The 16,674-nt window shown below is 40.6% G+C and overlaps 2 protein-coding genes across 8 annotated transcripts in view; one reads left to right on the forward strand and one right to left on the reverse strand.

The window, feature by feature from the left end:
• Positions 1-12,609, reverse strand: part of ZAR1L (zygote arrest 1 like) — a 105,984-nt gene extending 93,375 nt beyond the window's left edge. The window contains exons 1-5 of one of the 5 annotated variants that reach the window (XM_028497918.1): positions 12,449-12,609; positions 10,111-10,943; positions 9,513-9,605; positions 7,627-7,701; positions 3,276-3,595 (exon numbers count right to left, since the gene is read on the reverse strand). In XM_028497918.1, the coding sequence (XP_028353719.1) occupies positions 3,452-3,595; positions 7,627-7,701; positions 9,513-9,605; positions 10,111-10,851 (1,053 nt within the window). In that variant the 5' untranslated portion in view covers positions 10,852-10,943; positions 12,449-12,609 and the 3' untranslated portion in view covers positions 3,276-3,451. Of the gene's footprint in view, positions 1-3,275; positions 3,596-7,626; positions 7,702-8,294; positions 8,424-9,512; positions 9,606-10,110; positions 11,128-12,448 lie in introns of those variants that run through there. The other 4 variants (XM_007105461.4, XM_028497919.2, XM_028497920.2 and 1 more) reach the window with 4 other exon arrangements.
• Positions 12,610-12,722: 113 nt separating this feature from the next.
• The window catches only part of BRCA2 (BRCA2 DNA repair associated), a 55,331-nt gene continuing 51,379 nt past the window's right edge, over positions 12,723-16,674 (forward strand). For 2 of the 3 annotated variants that reach the window (XM_055089319.1, XM_055089320.1), the window contains exons 1-3: positions 12,723-12,874; positions 13,569-13,674; positions 16,250-16,495. In XM_055089319.1, the coding sequence (XP_054945294.1) occupies positions 13,608-13,674; positions 16,250-16,495 (313 nt within the window). In that variant the 5' untranslated portion in view covers positions 12,723-12,874; positions 13,569-13,607. The remainder of the gene's footprint in view (positions 12,875-13,568; positions 13,675-16,249; positions 16,496-16,674) is intronic. The other variant, XM_055089318.1, reaches the window with a different exon arrangement.

The raw sequence follows: 16,674 nt of genomic DNA on the forward strand, positions 1-16,674 counted from the left end.
CATATATACACTACCAAATGTAAAACCGATAGCTAGTGGGAGGCAGCCGCATAGCACCGGGAGATCAGCTCGGTGCTTTGTGACCACCTAGAGGGGTGGGATAGGGAGGGTGGGAGGGAGGGAGACACCAAGAGGGAAGAGATATGGTGATATATGTATATATGTATAGCTGATTCACTTTGTTATAAAGCAGAAACTAACACACCACTGTAACCAATTATACTCCAATAAAGATGTTAAAAAAAAAAAACTACAATGAGATATCACCTCACAGCAGTCAGAATGGCTATCAACAAAAAGTGTACAAACAGTAAATGCTGGAGAGGATGTGGAGAAAAGGGAGCCCTCCTACACTGTTGGTGGGAATGTAAATTGGTACAGCCACTATGGAGAACACTATGCATGTACCTAAAAAAGCTAAAAATAGAACTATCATATGATCCAGCAATCTCACTGCTGGGCATATATCTGGAGAAAACCATAAGTTGAAAAGATATATGTATCCTAATATTCACTGCTGCACTATTTACAGTAGCCAAGACATGGAACAAACTAAATATCCATCAACAGAAGACTGGATAAAGAAGATGTGGTACATATATGCAACGGAATATTACTCAGCCATAAAAAATGAAATAATGCCATTTGCTGCAACACGGATAGATCTGGAGATTATCATACTAAGTGAAGTAAGTCAGACAGAGAAAGACAAATATATGATATCACTTATACGTAGAATCTTAAAAAAATGATACAAATGAACTTATTTACAAAACAAAAACAGATTCACAGACTTCAAAAACAAACCTTTGGTTACCAAAGGGGAAAGCTGGTGGGGAGGGATAAATTAGGAATTTGGGATTAACATATACACACTACTATATATAAAATAATAAACAAGGATCTACTGTATAGCCCAGGGAGCTCTACTCAATATTCTGTAATAACCTATAAGGAAAAAGAATCTGAAAATAATGGATATATGTATAACTGAGTCACTTTGCTGTATATCTGAAACTAACACAACATTGTAAATCAAGTATACTCCAATATAAAATTAAAATTACAAAAAAAAATGGCAATCTGGATACAAGCTGAATATCAGAGGCTTTGGGAAAAGCACATCATAGGTCAGTAGAACTGGCAGTGCCATAATAATTACCATAAAAGTTCTAACTTAAAACCCAATCGAGAGGGAGGAAAAGATAAGTTAAGCTAAAAACAGAGTCAACTTATGGTAGGGAACACAGGGTAAAGAGTTATTAATAATAGTTGAAATCTAATTAAATGACTCATTTAATTAAAAAAACAAAAAAACAAGATCACCAGGTAATTCCTGGGACATTAAAGTTTTAGAATCATTGTTCTAAATGTTGCTGTGCCCCAGGGCCCTGTGCTGTACTCTCCTACTAGGTGACACCATCCGGACTCACAGTTTTAAACTTTATAATTACATATATATATATATGTATATATATATATATATATATACATATATATATATACTCACACACATACTTTTTTTCTTTTTGGCCACACTGCTTGTCTTGCAGGATCTTAGCTCCGTGACCAGGGATGGAACCCAAGCCCACTGCAGTGGACGTGCAGAGTCCTAACCATTGGATCACCAAGGAATTCCCAGTACTATGAATTTTTTTTTTTTACATCTTTATTGGAGTATAATTGCTTTACTATGTTGTAGTAGTTTCTGCTGTATAACGAAGTGAATCAGCTATATGTATACATATATCCTCATATCTCCTCCCTCTTGCATCTCCCTCCCACCCTCCCTATCCCACCCCTCTAGATGGTCACAAAGCACTGAGCTGATCTCCCTGTGCTATGCAGCTGCTTTCCACTAGCCGTCTATTTTACATTTGGTAGTGAATACAGATTTTTTAATCTCCAAATCTCTCTCTCTTTGTAGCTCTTACCTCCCTCCTAAATTCCAGATTCATATAAACAACAGCCTACATGACGTCTACCATTTGAATGGAGTTTCAAGTATTTCAAAGTTAATGGTGAAAACAGAAGCCTTCTCCCATCTCACTATATAGCCCCACCAAAAAAGGACAGCTAAGTTTACTGAGTACCTGTTACAGGTAGTAACCTAAGTGCTTAACATGTAACAGCTGCTTTAGTCCTCACATCACCACCACCAAGAGACAGTTACTATTATTGTCCCCATTTTACAGAAGAGTAATTGAGAGAGAGGGCATAAGTAACTTGCTCACAATCATACATCTCCTAAGTATCACACTGAGGATTTGAAGTTAGGTAATTTGAATCCAGAATATGTTCCTGTTATACTTCTCAGTTCCATCCAACCCAGAGCTCAAAGAAATCTAACAGTCATCATTTATTTCACCATCACCCACTCCTAATCCTGTGCATTACATTTTCAAACACTATCTGGAATTCATGTATTTCTCTCTATCTCCATGGCCACCTACTCTTTTCCAAGCCATCATTTTGCTCGTGCATTCATTAACCTCCTAACTGGTCTCCCTCCTTCCACTCTACCTGGTATTCTCTCATAGCAGTAAGTTTTTTACAGAAAGAATCTGTTGTCAGTGCCTTGTTTAAACCCTTTCATGGGCTGCCATATGCTTGACCTGAGCCCTGCCTTCTCCAGCCTATGCCTGACTTTAGCCTCAGGGGCTCTTGTTCCTAAAACATACCAAGTACTTGTCCCAGCCCACCCCCAGGGTCTTTGCTCTTGCTGTTCTGTTGGATCAAATTCATCTTCCTTTCTCCCAGCTCCCCCTCATCCGGCAGGTCTCAATTCTCATGTCACCTCTTTTCAACAACTCTTTATAAAAGAGTCACTCTATTATAGTCCCGTTTCCTTCATTGCACTTAACACATCTGAATCTGAGAAAAAAACCTGAGTAAATCTAAAGCCGTGGAGAATGTACTAGTCCACCTAGGTTCAAATTCTGGCTTTACCCTATAACCTCCCTGTGGCTTCCTCTCCTCATCTATTAAAAAGGAGTATAATAAGACTGCTGTGATGAGTAACATCAATGCCTGGCATATACTAAGTACTATTTAAGCATTTGCTATAATGATTAGGTATACTTGAAGGCAAGGACCTTGCTCTTGATTGTCTCTATATTCCTAGCACTTAGAACACCCAGTTTACAAAAGTTTGTCAAATGAATTACTGTTGTTCCTCTTCATTGTTCCATTCATATTAGTGATAGGATCTACCATTTTCCCAATGTTTTAATGATGTTTTTACCCCAGGATCACCAATTAATGTGTCTTCATGGTCTATTTTACATGCATTTATTTTATTCTATTCACATCGACAATTGTCATACCACCTACAAAAAGTACAAAAGCCTAAACCATTTTCCAATACCAGGTCAGAGCCAAAGTGCAAAAGAGGAACTATACAGTAAATTACAAGAAGAGTTCAGGTGTCCCGTACGAAGCATGCTGCCTGTCACATGATGCATTTAAAGCTGTAAATACTGCCACAGGAGAATCTCTTGTCTTTGCAGCGGCCACACAGCTCCTGCCGATGAGGCCTCCTTAGATCGATGTGTCTTTTCTTTTGAAGACAGGAACAACGAGACTTTGAACAGGTCTTTTGAAAAGAAGCAACAGTTTGGGGACTAAATGATCAAATTAGTTCTTCAAATGTAGTCTTCAAATGAAAATACTTCTCCCCACCACCCCTATCCCTGATATCTTTCTCCTCCTTTGAATCCTATGAGAAGTCCAAGACCAAGTTGTACAAAACCACTCATAGCCCACTAAATGTCATGCATTTTTCAAAATGAATGATCAAATACGATATTTAAGAACATTGATGAGCCAGTCCAGAAGATACAAGAGAAAAGGTTTAAAAGTTAGAGTTTTGTAGAGTCTCTTCATTATGCAGGTTTCTACATTTGTAGCCAGGTGGGAGTGAGCAGTGGGTATTAAGTGATTTGATTACCTAGACTGGAACATTTAAAAAATACTAGAGCAGTGATTCTCAACCAGTAGTGTTTTACCTACCAGCAGACATTTGGCAATATCTGGAGAGATTTTTGGTTGTCACAACTGGAGGGAGAGGTGTTCTAGAGGAAGCTAAATGTTTTCCTTCCAGTCATGCCTAATCTCTGCTGGAATTTGAAGTGTTTTTAACCAATATCCTATTCTGTCTTCTGATAAATAAAAATCACACCCCATGGAGACTGGTATACTACCCTGGTCCACCTTCCCAACCCTGCTAATCTCTGAAAAATTTATAACCACTGCTCTATTTTCTGCATATGTCCACAGCCAAAAAGAATAAGTCAAGCTTTACCTTTTATATTGTGAAAATAGGCATTTTTATTTTCCAAATGAGTGTCTCAGATATGACTTTTCAAATGTTGTACTGCACTTACATCTTACACTCTCCCGTTGATGAGTATGCATCCTTAAGAAAATTCTAATAGTAATACTCACATATTGTTTACTCTAGGTACTGCTCCAAGCACTTTATATAAATTCACTTAATCCTCATAGCACCTTTATAAGGAAAAGGCTTAATTCAAAACAAATTTTTTTGTTAAAAAAAAAATCAGGATTTAGTCTAAAGGTAGGTTTCTGGTTTTAGTAATGGTGGATTAGGTAGTTTTGACCAAATCTCCTATTTAGAACAACAAGAAAAGCTGAGCAGAGAAGATAATAATTAAAAACAAGAACTACTTGAAGGCACTGGAGGGTTACCAAAGTATCAGAGGAGGAAGCTCAGAAATAGAGATGAGCCTGATATTTGGGACTATTTTCTCTCTAAAGGCAATTCTGTAAGAGGTGAAAGACAACAGGAAGCTGAAAATGAGTTTAACAAGTTGATGAGGCTGAAGGATAATCTTAAATATGTCAAAATAGGAGAGATCTGGTAAACAATTCAGGTTTTGTGCTGGGACCCTGAAAAGCCCTGAAAGGCTACACCCTAAGAATAAGAATGAACCAAAAATTGACCAGCCTTCAACTGCTGAAGCCCAGTTTCAAAACAGCTCAACCCTGATTGGAAAATAGTAATCTGTAATTGCTAGTGTCCCCATCTGCCCAACAGAAGCAAACAAGTCTTCTGTGAAAAACAATACTATCCTAGGCCTCAAATTATCACTATAATTTTTCATATACAATACATAGCACTCAAAAGTAACCAGGTATATAAGGAGACAGAACAACATACTCAAAAACCAAGGAATGTGAAGAGGATAGCAACAGAACCATAGACGATTAAATTAATGGAGTTTTCTGGTACAGATTTTAAGAAAATGATGCTTAATATGTTCAAAGAGATGAGACTGATATTTCCAACAGAGAACTGGACGTCACTTAAAAAGACATAAAAATTCTAGTACTGAAAAACACAGTAACTGAAATCTATAACTGAATAGGTAGGTTTGACAGCAGATTGGAAAGAGCAGAAGGAAAAATTAGAGAAATGGAAGATAGTTTAGTAGGTGCTATCCAAACTGAAGAAAAGAGAGACAAAAGCATAGGAAATACAGAAAAGAGCATAAAAGAGATAAGGGATATGGTGAAAGGTCTAATATGAGTAATTAGAAGAAAGAGAGAATGGAGGTGGAAGTAATATTTTAAAGATAATGGCTGATAATTTTCCAAGAATGATAAAAGTCTTCAAGCTACATATTCAAGAAACACTATGAATTGTAAGCAGGATAAATACAGAAAAAACACAATTGGGCATAAATTGTAAAACTGTTGAAAACCAAAGCAGAGAGAAATATCTTAAAAGCAAACAGACGTAAGAAGGTGAGAAAAAGTGAGATATATTACTTCAAAGGAGCTGCAATAAGACCAATAGCCAACTTTACAGAAACGATGAAGGTTAGATCCTTAAGGGGCAGAAAGAAACTACTGCCAACCTAAAAATTTTATACTCAGCAAAAATATCCTTTAAAAAAGCTATCTAGACAAAATAAAATGTGTCATCTTCAGACCTGCATTACAGGAAATATTAAAATGTATTCTTCAGGTAAAAGGAAAGTGGTCCCAGATACAAAAAGGACCTGAGAGCAGCAGAAAGGGTAAATATGTAGCTAAAGCTAAATTAATTATGACTATAACAAATAATGTGTTTTAAAGTTTAAAATTAACATACAACAATAGCAGCGATAAAAGTCTTCAAGCTACATATTCAAGAAACACTATGAATTGTAAGCAGGATAAATACAGAAAAAACACAATTGGGCATAAATTGTAAAACTGTTGAAAACCAAAGCAGAGAGAAATATCTTAAAAGCAAACAGACGTAAGAAGGTGAGAAAAAGTGAGATATATTACTTCAAAGGAGCTGCAATAAGACCAATAGCCAACTTTACAGAAACGATGAAGGTTAGATCCTTAAGGGGCAGAAAGAAACTACTGCCAACCTAAAAATTTTATACTCAGCAAAAATATCCTTTAAAAAAGCTATCTAGACAAAATAAAATGTGTCATCTTCAGACCTGCATTACAGGAAATATTAAAATGTATTCTTCAGGTAAAAGGAAAGTGGTCCCAGATACAAAAAGGACCTGAGAGCAGCAGAAAGGGTAAATATGTAGCTAAAGCTAAATTAATTATGACTATAACAAATAATGTGTTTTAAAGTTTAAAATTAACATACAACAATAGCAGCAAAGAAGTTTGGATGAAGTGATAAGGAATTAGTGTGACCGAAGGTCACTGCATTGTCAAGGAGAGGTGAGATTGACTTTATCAACGTCTACATAAGTTGTTAAAGAATCATGCTGTAAGATGAACATTAAAGAAGAACATTAAAAAATGAATAACTGCCAAGATAATGGGGGGGTTTAAAAAAATCAATTCAAGTGAACACAAGAAAAAGGAGTATAATAGTAAGAAAATATATTTAAATCCAAAGTAATTATAGTAAACAGACTAAATGAGAATGTCAGACTAGAAAATCTAAAGATAAGTCATTTATAAACGATCAGACTAGTTTTTTAAGTTATTTATTTCTTAGTAGTATAAAAATGTTTTTAAGTGAGTGAAGGATTTAGGTTAAAAAAAATTCTTGATTATGGAAATCAACTATGTCACACTTTTCTGAACAGCTTCAAGAGATGTCTCCTGCAAGCTGTTTTAGGTAAGAGCTCATCGAATTCTTTGACATCCTAGACCTTGGGGACACCATGGAATCTGATCACAACTCTAATACCATCTGCCCAACCTTGGGCAAGTTATTTTCTTATTGAACTTTAGCTTTCTGGTCTGTATCATGGGAATAACATCTACCTCAAAGGTTAGATTACAGGAGATAATGAAAAGCACTTGGCCTCAAGTTTGGCACATAGTAAAAGCTTAATAAAGGTTACCTGTTAAATTATTACATGCAAACTATACACAGGGTGTTTGAGGAAAAACACACCACATACATAAACACACCACATAAGGCAACTTAAGAGTAAATCTTCCCCTTCCCCACCCCAAAAAAAACCTAGAATTAATGCTTTTTCTAAAATATTATAAAAATTCAAACATACAGAAAACCTAACACTCCTGTACAGATATCTAAGTCTATCAAATCCTAACATTTTGCCACAGAAGCTTCATGCTTAAGAATGAAAACATTATAGATATCATGGAAATATTCTATTTGCTTACCTGGCATTGGATTGCTTCTACTCGATAAGGGTTAAAACTCTTTTGGCATTTGCAACAGAGTTGTTTGAAATAAACCTAAAGAGAAATTTGTCTTTTACACAAGTTTATATGTACTCTAGGCTCCCAGATCTTAATTTAAGTAATCCATTCCTTCACCTTGCAGCTTGCTTTTGCCCAACCTCTATGCTGAAGTCTTAAGCTCTTCTAGTGCTATCAGTCACTTTTTCTTATTCTTTGAACCTCATTTTCCTTACCTGTAAAATTGAGACAATACCACTTCCTTTTTCTATAATTCTGACAACTACCCAATAATGTACACAAAGTACCACAGTAAAAGTCTTCAGTGAGAAGTAGCTATTATAACTTTATTCATTGTGCTGTCAGAACCCCTGATCTGCTCCTTTTGTCCTGGTCTATTTGCCCCTACTTCTTCATTTTTTTCAGTATTTCTCAATTTGAAATTTAAATTACTTATAGTTACCCACCAACACACGTGGTTTCCAGGCTTTGTGCATTTTCTTGTGCACTTGCTCTCCCTTCCTCACTTGGTGAACTCCTATTTATAAACCTTTAAAATCCTGCTTGGACATCAATATGCCTTCCCTCTGACAGGGTTAATCGTCCCCCTCCTGTATCATTTCTGTACCACTTCCATGCCACGGGTGCCAATGCATATATCACCAAATCTCATTTTGTCTGCGTCACTCCTATCAATAAATTTCTCCAGGATGAGTTCTATGTCTTGTTTTTTGTTTCCTAGTGTCACCAGTGTTTGAATTAAACCCACTGTTTCTTTTCTGGCAAGAGAAGGAAAGTAATTTTAGTTTAGTTTAAAAATCTATTCACCTCCAGGGTCTAGTAAATGGCTAGGGTTAAAAAAAAATTAAAACACCAAGTTTTCATTCAGGTCGTAGCATGCCTCCTTACCCTCTCCCTCTACAGTCCTTAAGCAGGAAAAGCAGTATCTAAAATGCAACAGCACAGGGGCCTCAAACTCAAATGCTTGTAGAGGCGAATAAGAGACACCAGATGTAGACTGTTGTGAAATAAAGGCCACATGCCCAGTGAAAAGAGACAAAAGCTGCTCAAGTCCAGCCTACTGCTCTCAAACTGAGAGGGTTTAATGACCAGAGTCTGATGGTTCAGGTAAATCTGGAAATGCAAAATGTGGACTCTTTCCCAACCTAAATATGTTGACAACTAATTCAAATTAAGGCGGGGAGCCTAAATAAGCAAGCCTCTCAAGGTTAACCTTTACAATAAATTATTTCTCTCATTGCCCCACCTTGTGGACAGACAGTGGAAATTTTCTAGAGCTAAGGCCCAAACCTGTTACAATATACCAACTAAAAAATGATTATAGCAAGTCCCAATGTATATAAGAGCAAGAATTCATTTAAATAACCTGACATTTTGTCCAGTGCAACTACCAAACCAAATATAACACCAGGGTATGGTTCAGGAGCTCAAGAGCTCTTGTGGACAGCCCAATTCAGTTCAATCCAAACATTTACTGAACACCTGTTATGTGCCTGGCACGGAGGCTGCCAAGATGACCGAGACAGCATTCTAGTCATGCTCCCTTAGGAAACGTGTTCTTCCTCCATGTAGCACCTGTGCCCGCCCATGCTCTCCCTTGTCCCACTCACTTTTACTCCAAACCAAATATAACACCAGGGTATGGTTCAGGAGCTCAAGAGCTCTTGTGGACAGCCCAATTCAGTTCAATCCAAACATTTACTGAACACCTGTTATGTGCCTGGCACGGAGGCTGCCAAGATGACCGAGACAGCATTCTAGTCATGCTCCCTTAGGAAACGTGTTCTTCCTCCATGTAGCACCTGTGCCCGCCCATGCTCTCCCTTGTCCCACTCACTTTTACTTACCTTATTAGTTCCAGAAATGCACCACACATAAGCACTCTCCCATCTCGTCTTACAATCTTTACAGTGAAAATAGCCATATTTTGGTTCTAAAAACTGCAAATAAGGAGGAAAAGTCCTTTACTATCTTGGGGTGGCGGGGAGGGGGGGTGCGGATAAAAAGCCAGATCCTTCTATCCTTGTGGCTTTGTATACGAAACAACAAGAAGCCTCCTTAATCTCATTCATAGCTATTCTCAAGGTGACTACGTGAACTCGGCTCTCAAGGATTGATTACTCTGGGACGCTTCTAGCTGCTCTCACGCTTTTCCAATCTATTTTCCCCAATGCCATTAGCACCACCTGCACAAAACAAAGATCTGATCACAGATTTCACAAACCTGAAACCCTTGTCTCCTCATTTCCAATAGCTATGGTTCCCAAACTTTGGGTTTTCATAGGCTTAAAGTTAGCACCCCATTTTACCAAAATGTTAAACACACACACACACATACATATAGGACATATAAAATACACGTTTGCGAGAGAAGATTCTGCTCTCGTTGAGCCAGAAATGGAAAAAAGGAAAGAGAGGGCTGAGGCCAGGGAAGAGAAAGCTCACCTGGAAGTTGGGCTTCCGGAGCGGCTCGCTGGCGTCTCCCTGAGCTTGCTTGCTCTTCCTTTCGCGAGGACTTGAGGCATCTTCCTCCCCCAACTCTTCCTGTTGCCGGAGTTCCTCCTGCTGGTCCTCTTCCGACCTTGGTGTTGGTGGCGGCAGCTGCGGCGGCGGCTGGCTGGCCTCGGGAGGACCCGAAAGCGCCTTCCTCTCCTCGTCTTCCCCATTCATCTGCAGCCGCACCAGGCCCCTGCGGCCCATCACTGGCGAATAGACTCCCCAGGATGACAGGGGCGCCTTGTGCCCCGTGCTGCCCCAGGGGGAGCGGCTGTGCAAGGTGCGAGGCCCCAGTGAGCACTGCACGGACTTGTCCACCCGGGGGCTCACCTGCACGCCCACCTCCTTGGTGTCGGCCTTGCACAGACGCAGGCTCAGGCTGGGGTTCATCTGGGAGAGAATGGCCTTAAGCTGGGCCCTCTTGTAAGGGTCCGCGCAGTAGTCGGAGGCGTTGGAGGGCACCAGCAGCCCCGGCCTGGCCAGGAAAGCGGGGGGGCCGTTGTTGTGCCTCCAGTCGGGCTGTTTGTGTTCAGAGAGTCCAGGCTGGCCCAAAGGCAGCGTGTTCCCATAGCCCGGGTACAAGCTGTAGGGAACACGGACCAAGCGCTCCATCCGGCCGCCGTGCGCCCAGGCGCAGCGCAATATCCTGGGGCAGTTTGTTTGGGTCCTTGTTTTGCCTTCCACCTTCATCCGCCCCCTCTTTCTCCAGATCAAGTTGGTTCAGGTTCTTCCTGAGCTTCTCCATTTATTTCTGATTCTGATGGATGCTGCTTCCTATTACCCTAATTGGAGTAGGGAAGGAGATATCCCTACCTGCGGAGGTCTAATTGCCATCGCATCCCTAATTGCTTTTTTCTGTCTCTTCAATTCACTGCTCCTGAATCTTTTTTCAAAGCTGTTTTTCATTTACCTTCTTATTCACACACGTTTTAATTAGCAATTCATTAATTCACTATTCCCACAGTGACTTACCATTTTAGAGACCCTGTTTTAAAAGATACTGTACATCCAATACGAGCAGTAAATTATTTGAGCTGCCGCACTACAAGAGTGAGTATAAGGAAGAAAGTATATTATGGCTGAGCTAATGAATGTAAAAAACCTGGTACTACAGGAGCAAGGAGCATAAAGTTATGGGCAGAGTGCGGGGGTGGGGGTCGGGGGGGAGGAACAGTGTATATAGTGAAAACATATATTTCAGAGGGTTGTATGACATACCAACAGTTCTCATTAGTCCACTCTAGTGGACCCGCCCCCCCAAAAAAGGTGAAAAGCAGCAAATTGTTCAGATTTAGAGGTTAAATGCAGACAATCACAGGATAGTTAAGTATCTGAAGTTACACAGACTTGAACTGAAACCTGGGCCTTGTTTATCATGCAACTTACTTAACTAGATGATTCAGATTCCCCATCTGACAATACTAACCAAATTATAGGATTATTGTAAGATTAAACGTGATATTCTTTATAAAGCACAAAGCAGAATAACTCACAGACGTTCATTAAGTGTTAGCTGTTATTGGGTAAGGATCCCAGGCCCCTGTTTCTTTGCTATTTAGACCTAGATGATCATAAGCTTTGGTATCTATCTGTATTGGTAAGGCTTCCTACTACAGCAAAGGATTATGATCAAACTAAAATGACACCTCAGGTACCAAGTAGAGGCCACTCTTTTTCAAATCCACGGTTGCTTTCACTGTTTACTGCTCAAGAGCCTTCAGAAAGCAGCAAGGCCCATGAGGCCCTCTCACCTCCAGAATCCAGCTGAAGGCTTTCTAGGTACTACAATAAACCTGAATTAAGCCTTGTGCTACGCATATCACAGACCCTGTGAATGATGAGACTGCTGTCGTCCAGGGCAGTTTGGAGGGGAAGTCAGGCACAAAAAAGGTGTTTGGTACCCTAGGAATGTCAGGGATACTACGGAAGCCTGCAGAGGGAAGTGCCTAACACTGCAGGAGGCCTGAGGTGCGTTTCACAATTTTTCAAGCAGGGAAACAGGCTCAGAGGTTTTGAAATCCTGCTGCCTAAAAGCAACACGCGGACTAGAACCAATGTCCTCTGGCTTCAAATCTCAGCCTCTTCCACTCTTTAGGGAGCACTCAGCCGGGAAGGGAATTATCCACAGCCACGCACCACTCTGGGGCTTTCTAACGTCTGCCCACTTTGGGGGACGCCCGCTCTTAGGACAAAACAGAGACTTTTCACAGACCCCAGGCCGCATTCGAGGGCGACCACCCAAACGTGACATGGAGCGGAGAGAAGGGGGAGGAGGCGGCGAGTATACATAGGGCGTGGTGCCTCCAAGCAGCGCGGCCCAGTAGTCTGAAGGCTCAGGAGAAGAGAAGTGGCACCTCAGCTCCCTCTTTAGCGTCTCGGAACTGACTGTCAGGAAGCCGAACAAAGATTCGCTTTGGTCACAACTAGAGGCGGCGGCGACCCGGCTCGAGTCTGACTTCCGGCTGGCGCGCGCGCGCGCGCTGCGTGCAGCGTCATGGCGTCATCGCGTGACGTATCCCGTGAGCGGGCTTTTGGAACGAGAGTCTGAAACCCGCTGGGAGGAGGTGGGGCTGCTACGGCTCCGCGCCCTGGGTGTTGTGTGAGGCGGTGGGTCCCGGCGAAACGGAGCCTGCGGGGTCAGATTTCTGATCTGAGTGCCGGCGCGCGTTTTGTCAGCCTACTCTGGACAAAAACTGCTGCACCTCTGAAGGCGGTTAGTATTGGCAGGGGTGGAGACGGGCGGCGGGGAGCGCCTCCGGTGCCCGGGTGGGAGCGGGGCCTCGGGCCCTCGCTGGTCCCTGCCCGCCCCGCACCGACGGGGAGAAGGGGCCCGCTCCTCGGGGCTGGAGGGTCGAGCCCCGCCCCTTCCCGGGGACTCCATTGCCCAGCTTTGGGCGCCGCTTGTCCCAGACGTCGCAAGCTTTCAGTTTCCTTAATTGGAATCACGATGAATTTACTTTCACGGAATATTGCTATTTTGGAAAATGTCTTAGAGCCTGTGTCCCACTGTATCTGCCTCACTTAGTCCCCGGGTAGCTTCTCTGTTAACGAAGATTTACTGATTGGGAATTGTCAAACGGTGTTGATCTAATAGCCCTCGCTAACTGCGCAGCCACTAGCCACACGTGGCTAGTTAATTTAATAAAGAGTGAATAATATTAAAAATTCTGTTCTTGAGTCAGACTTGCCACATTTCAAACGCTGAATGTGGCCAGTGGCTGCTCTATTGGACGGCACAAATATACAATGCTCTCTTCATCGATGTGAGTTCGATTCTTTTCCCGAGTGGGACCGAGGTAAATAAGCATTGTAACTTTAGGCAGGTTTACCCGCTTCCGCTTTTACCTCAGAGTCACTTAAGAAGGACTGCATCCCTGGGAAGTGTATTTTGATGTTCTCTTTTGCAGACTCTGTTATCAAACGTTGCAATAATATTGTAGATAAAAATGCCGATTGGATGCAAAGAGAGGCCAACGTTTTTTGAAATTTTTAAGACGCGATGCAACAAAGCAGGTATTGACAGATTTTATATAAATTGATCGTTTACATTGAGAAAAATGTTTTCAGAAAAATGTGTAATTATGCATGCTTGCTGAAAAGAATTCAGTACTTCTTTTTTTTGTTTACACTATAAACTGTGCTTTATGGAGTCATAAATCAGTTAGGAAAATAATCATTTACAGTTAAACAAATGATAAGTATAGAACCTGTAGTGGATAAAGAGGAGACCGACCCCTTGATTAGCAGAATTGTTTTTAAAGCAGAGAACTTCTAGCAAATCAGAAGCACTGGTAACGTTATAGCAGAAGTTGTCAAACTTTTTGGTCTCAGTTCTCCTTACACTCTTAAAATGATTGAGGACCAAGAGCCTTTGTTTATGTAGGTTACCACATTAGAAATTAAGACTAAGAACTTAAAAAAATTATTAATTGAATTAATAAAAATAAACCCATTGCATATTAACATGAATAACATGTTTATGAAAAATAACTATTTTACAAGAAAAATGTGAGAAGAGTGACATTATTTTAAAATTTTGCAGTTCTCTTTACTATCTGGCTCAATAGAAGATAGCTGGATTCTCATACGCATTTCTGCATTTAATCTGTTACAATATGTTGTTTTGGTAGAAGTACATGAAGAAAACCCAACCTCACACAGCAATGTAATTAGAAGAAGAAGTATTTTATAGTCTTCACTTAACTGTGGGTATTTTTCTTTGGTACTACTCCAAAACTTAAGACAAGTGGTAGTTTCTTAAAAATTGCAATGTGGAATCCAAAACCATGTAATGAATTTTTCTTATTCTTCTTACATTAAATTCAATTAGTCTTTCTTGTACCTTGAATAAATCTTTTATCCATGTTGTAACATCATGCGTGGATTATTTGAAAAATATTAATGATATTCCATATATTGACACATTGCATTAGACATTATTAAAAAATTACATTGGGGGGCTTCCCTGGTGGTGCAGTGGTTAAGAATCCGCCTGGCAATGCAGGGGACACGGGTTTGAGCCCTCGTCCCGGAAGATCCCACATGCCGCAGAGTAACTAAGCCCGTGTGTCACAACTACTGAGCCTGTGCTCTAGAGCCCACGACCCACAACTACTGAGCCAGTGAGCCACAACTACTGAAGCCCATGCACCTAGAGCCTGGGCTCCGCAACAAGAGAAGCCACCGCAATGAGAAGCCCTTGCACCGCAACGAAGAGTACCCCTGCTCGCCGCAACTAGAGAAAGCCCACGCGCAGCAGCGAAGACCCAACGCAGCCAAAAGATAAATAAATACAATAAATAAATATCCCATTGGTTACCATTGATCTCATCAGAAAAGTCTTTTAAGATTGGGAAGACGTAAAAAAAAAAAGAAAAAAAGATTGGGAAGATGTCAAGCTCACAGAGGCTGATAGAGTTTTTAACAAAATTCTAATTCTCATTTGAAAGCTCACATGTTATCATTGGCAACAAACTGTTGTTTTCCCTGCAGTAACAGGCTCATTTCATTCATTTTCGAGAAAATGTCTACCAAATCACCCAACTCAGAATAACTTAGTCGTTCTTTCTCGTGAAAATGGCTTTCCATGAAAAGTGCTAATTCATCTCACAAGTCATCACGAGGGCTTTTTCTAAACAACTCTTGTGCTTAAATATGCAGAAATGCTTTATGAATTCTTCCATTTTTGTCACAGAGAATATTAAAAAGATGTGCTCAAGGGTTAGGCTTTAATAAAACTAACTTTTGCTGCCTAGTTAAGGACACTTGAAGTCAAACTTGCTTTTTGTTTTTTTGGCCGCACCGTGCGGCATGTGGGATCTTAGTTCCCCGACCAGGGATGGAACCCGTGCCCCCGCATCGGGAGCATGGAGTTTTAACCACTGGACCGCCAGGGAAGTCCTGCTTTTTTGTTTTTGTTTTGTCTTTTTGCAAGTGCATGGTGACGAAGAATACAGTGACTCCTAGTACAGTTTGTGGCCACTGCCTTGACTCAGGCAAAGCTGTCATCAGTTTTACCTGCCAGTGGTGTAAATGTCAACGTTGGGAAAAAGGCAAATGATGGCTAATATTATTACGAAAATAGTTTTGACCTTATGGACCTCTTGAAATGGTCTTAGTGACCTTCGCCTCAAGTGGTCCACAGACCACACTTTGAGAACCACTACTTTAAGGATAGATCACAGGAGAAATTTTGTCTTTCTCTTTAACAGAGAATCTATTCCATTTGATTTGTGAGTCTACATGTCTCTTGTACCTTTAGATTTATCACAGCCACTTATGTAGTATTGATAATTATTTGAATTGTATCTGTGAAATGCACTCTTACTATGGATGATTTTTGTTTCTGAGTTGTGAATATGAAAGAAAACTTTAGAAGAGCTAATATAGCTAATTCCTTGTAACTTTTGTAAACTTCTGTTATGCCTTACTACAGATTCATAAGAGAACAGATTAATGATCCTGTTTAATTAGTAGTCCTTAAAAGTAATCCACAGTCAAAATCTCAAGCAATTATAATCTTTACTGGCTCATGGATTTTATTGTGTCACTGATTAAAACCCAGATGGGATTTTAATTCTTCTTGCAGATTTAGGACCAATAAGCCTTAATTGGTTTGAAGAACTTTCTTCAGAAGCTCCACCCTATAATTCTGAACCTTCCGAAGAATCAGATTATAAAATCAGCAGTTATGAAACAAACCCATTTAAAACACCACAGAGGAAACCTTATCATCAGTTGGCTTCAACTCCAATAATATTCAAAGAGCGAGGTCTAACTCTGCCACTGTACCAATCTCCTTTAAAAGAATTAGATAAATTCAGATTAGATTCAGGTAAGTAATGTGATGTGGTTGACTAGAAAAAACATGAACTAGTAATTCAGACAACCCTGTGTTAAAAATCCCAGCTCTGGGCTTCCCTGGTGGCGCAGTGGTTGAGAGTCCGCCTGCCGATGCGGGGGACACGGGTTCGTGCCCCGGTCCGGGAGGATCCCACATGCCGCGGAGCAGCT

This window comes from Physeter macrocephalus, chromosome 13, assembly GCF_002837175.3.
Source record: "Physeter macrocephalus isolate SW-GA chromosome 13, ASM283717v5, whole genome shotgun sequence".
Lineage (NCBI taxonomy): Eukaryota > Metazoa > Chordata > Mammalia > Artiodactyla > Physeteridae > Physeter > Physeter macrocephalus.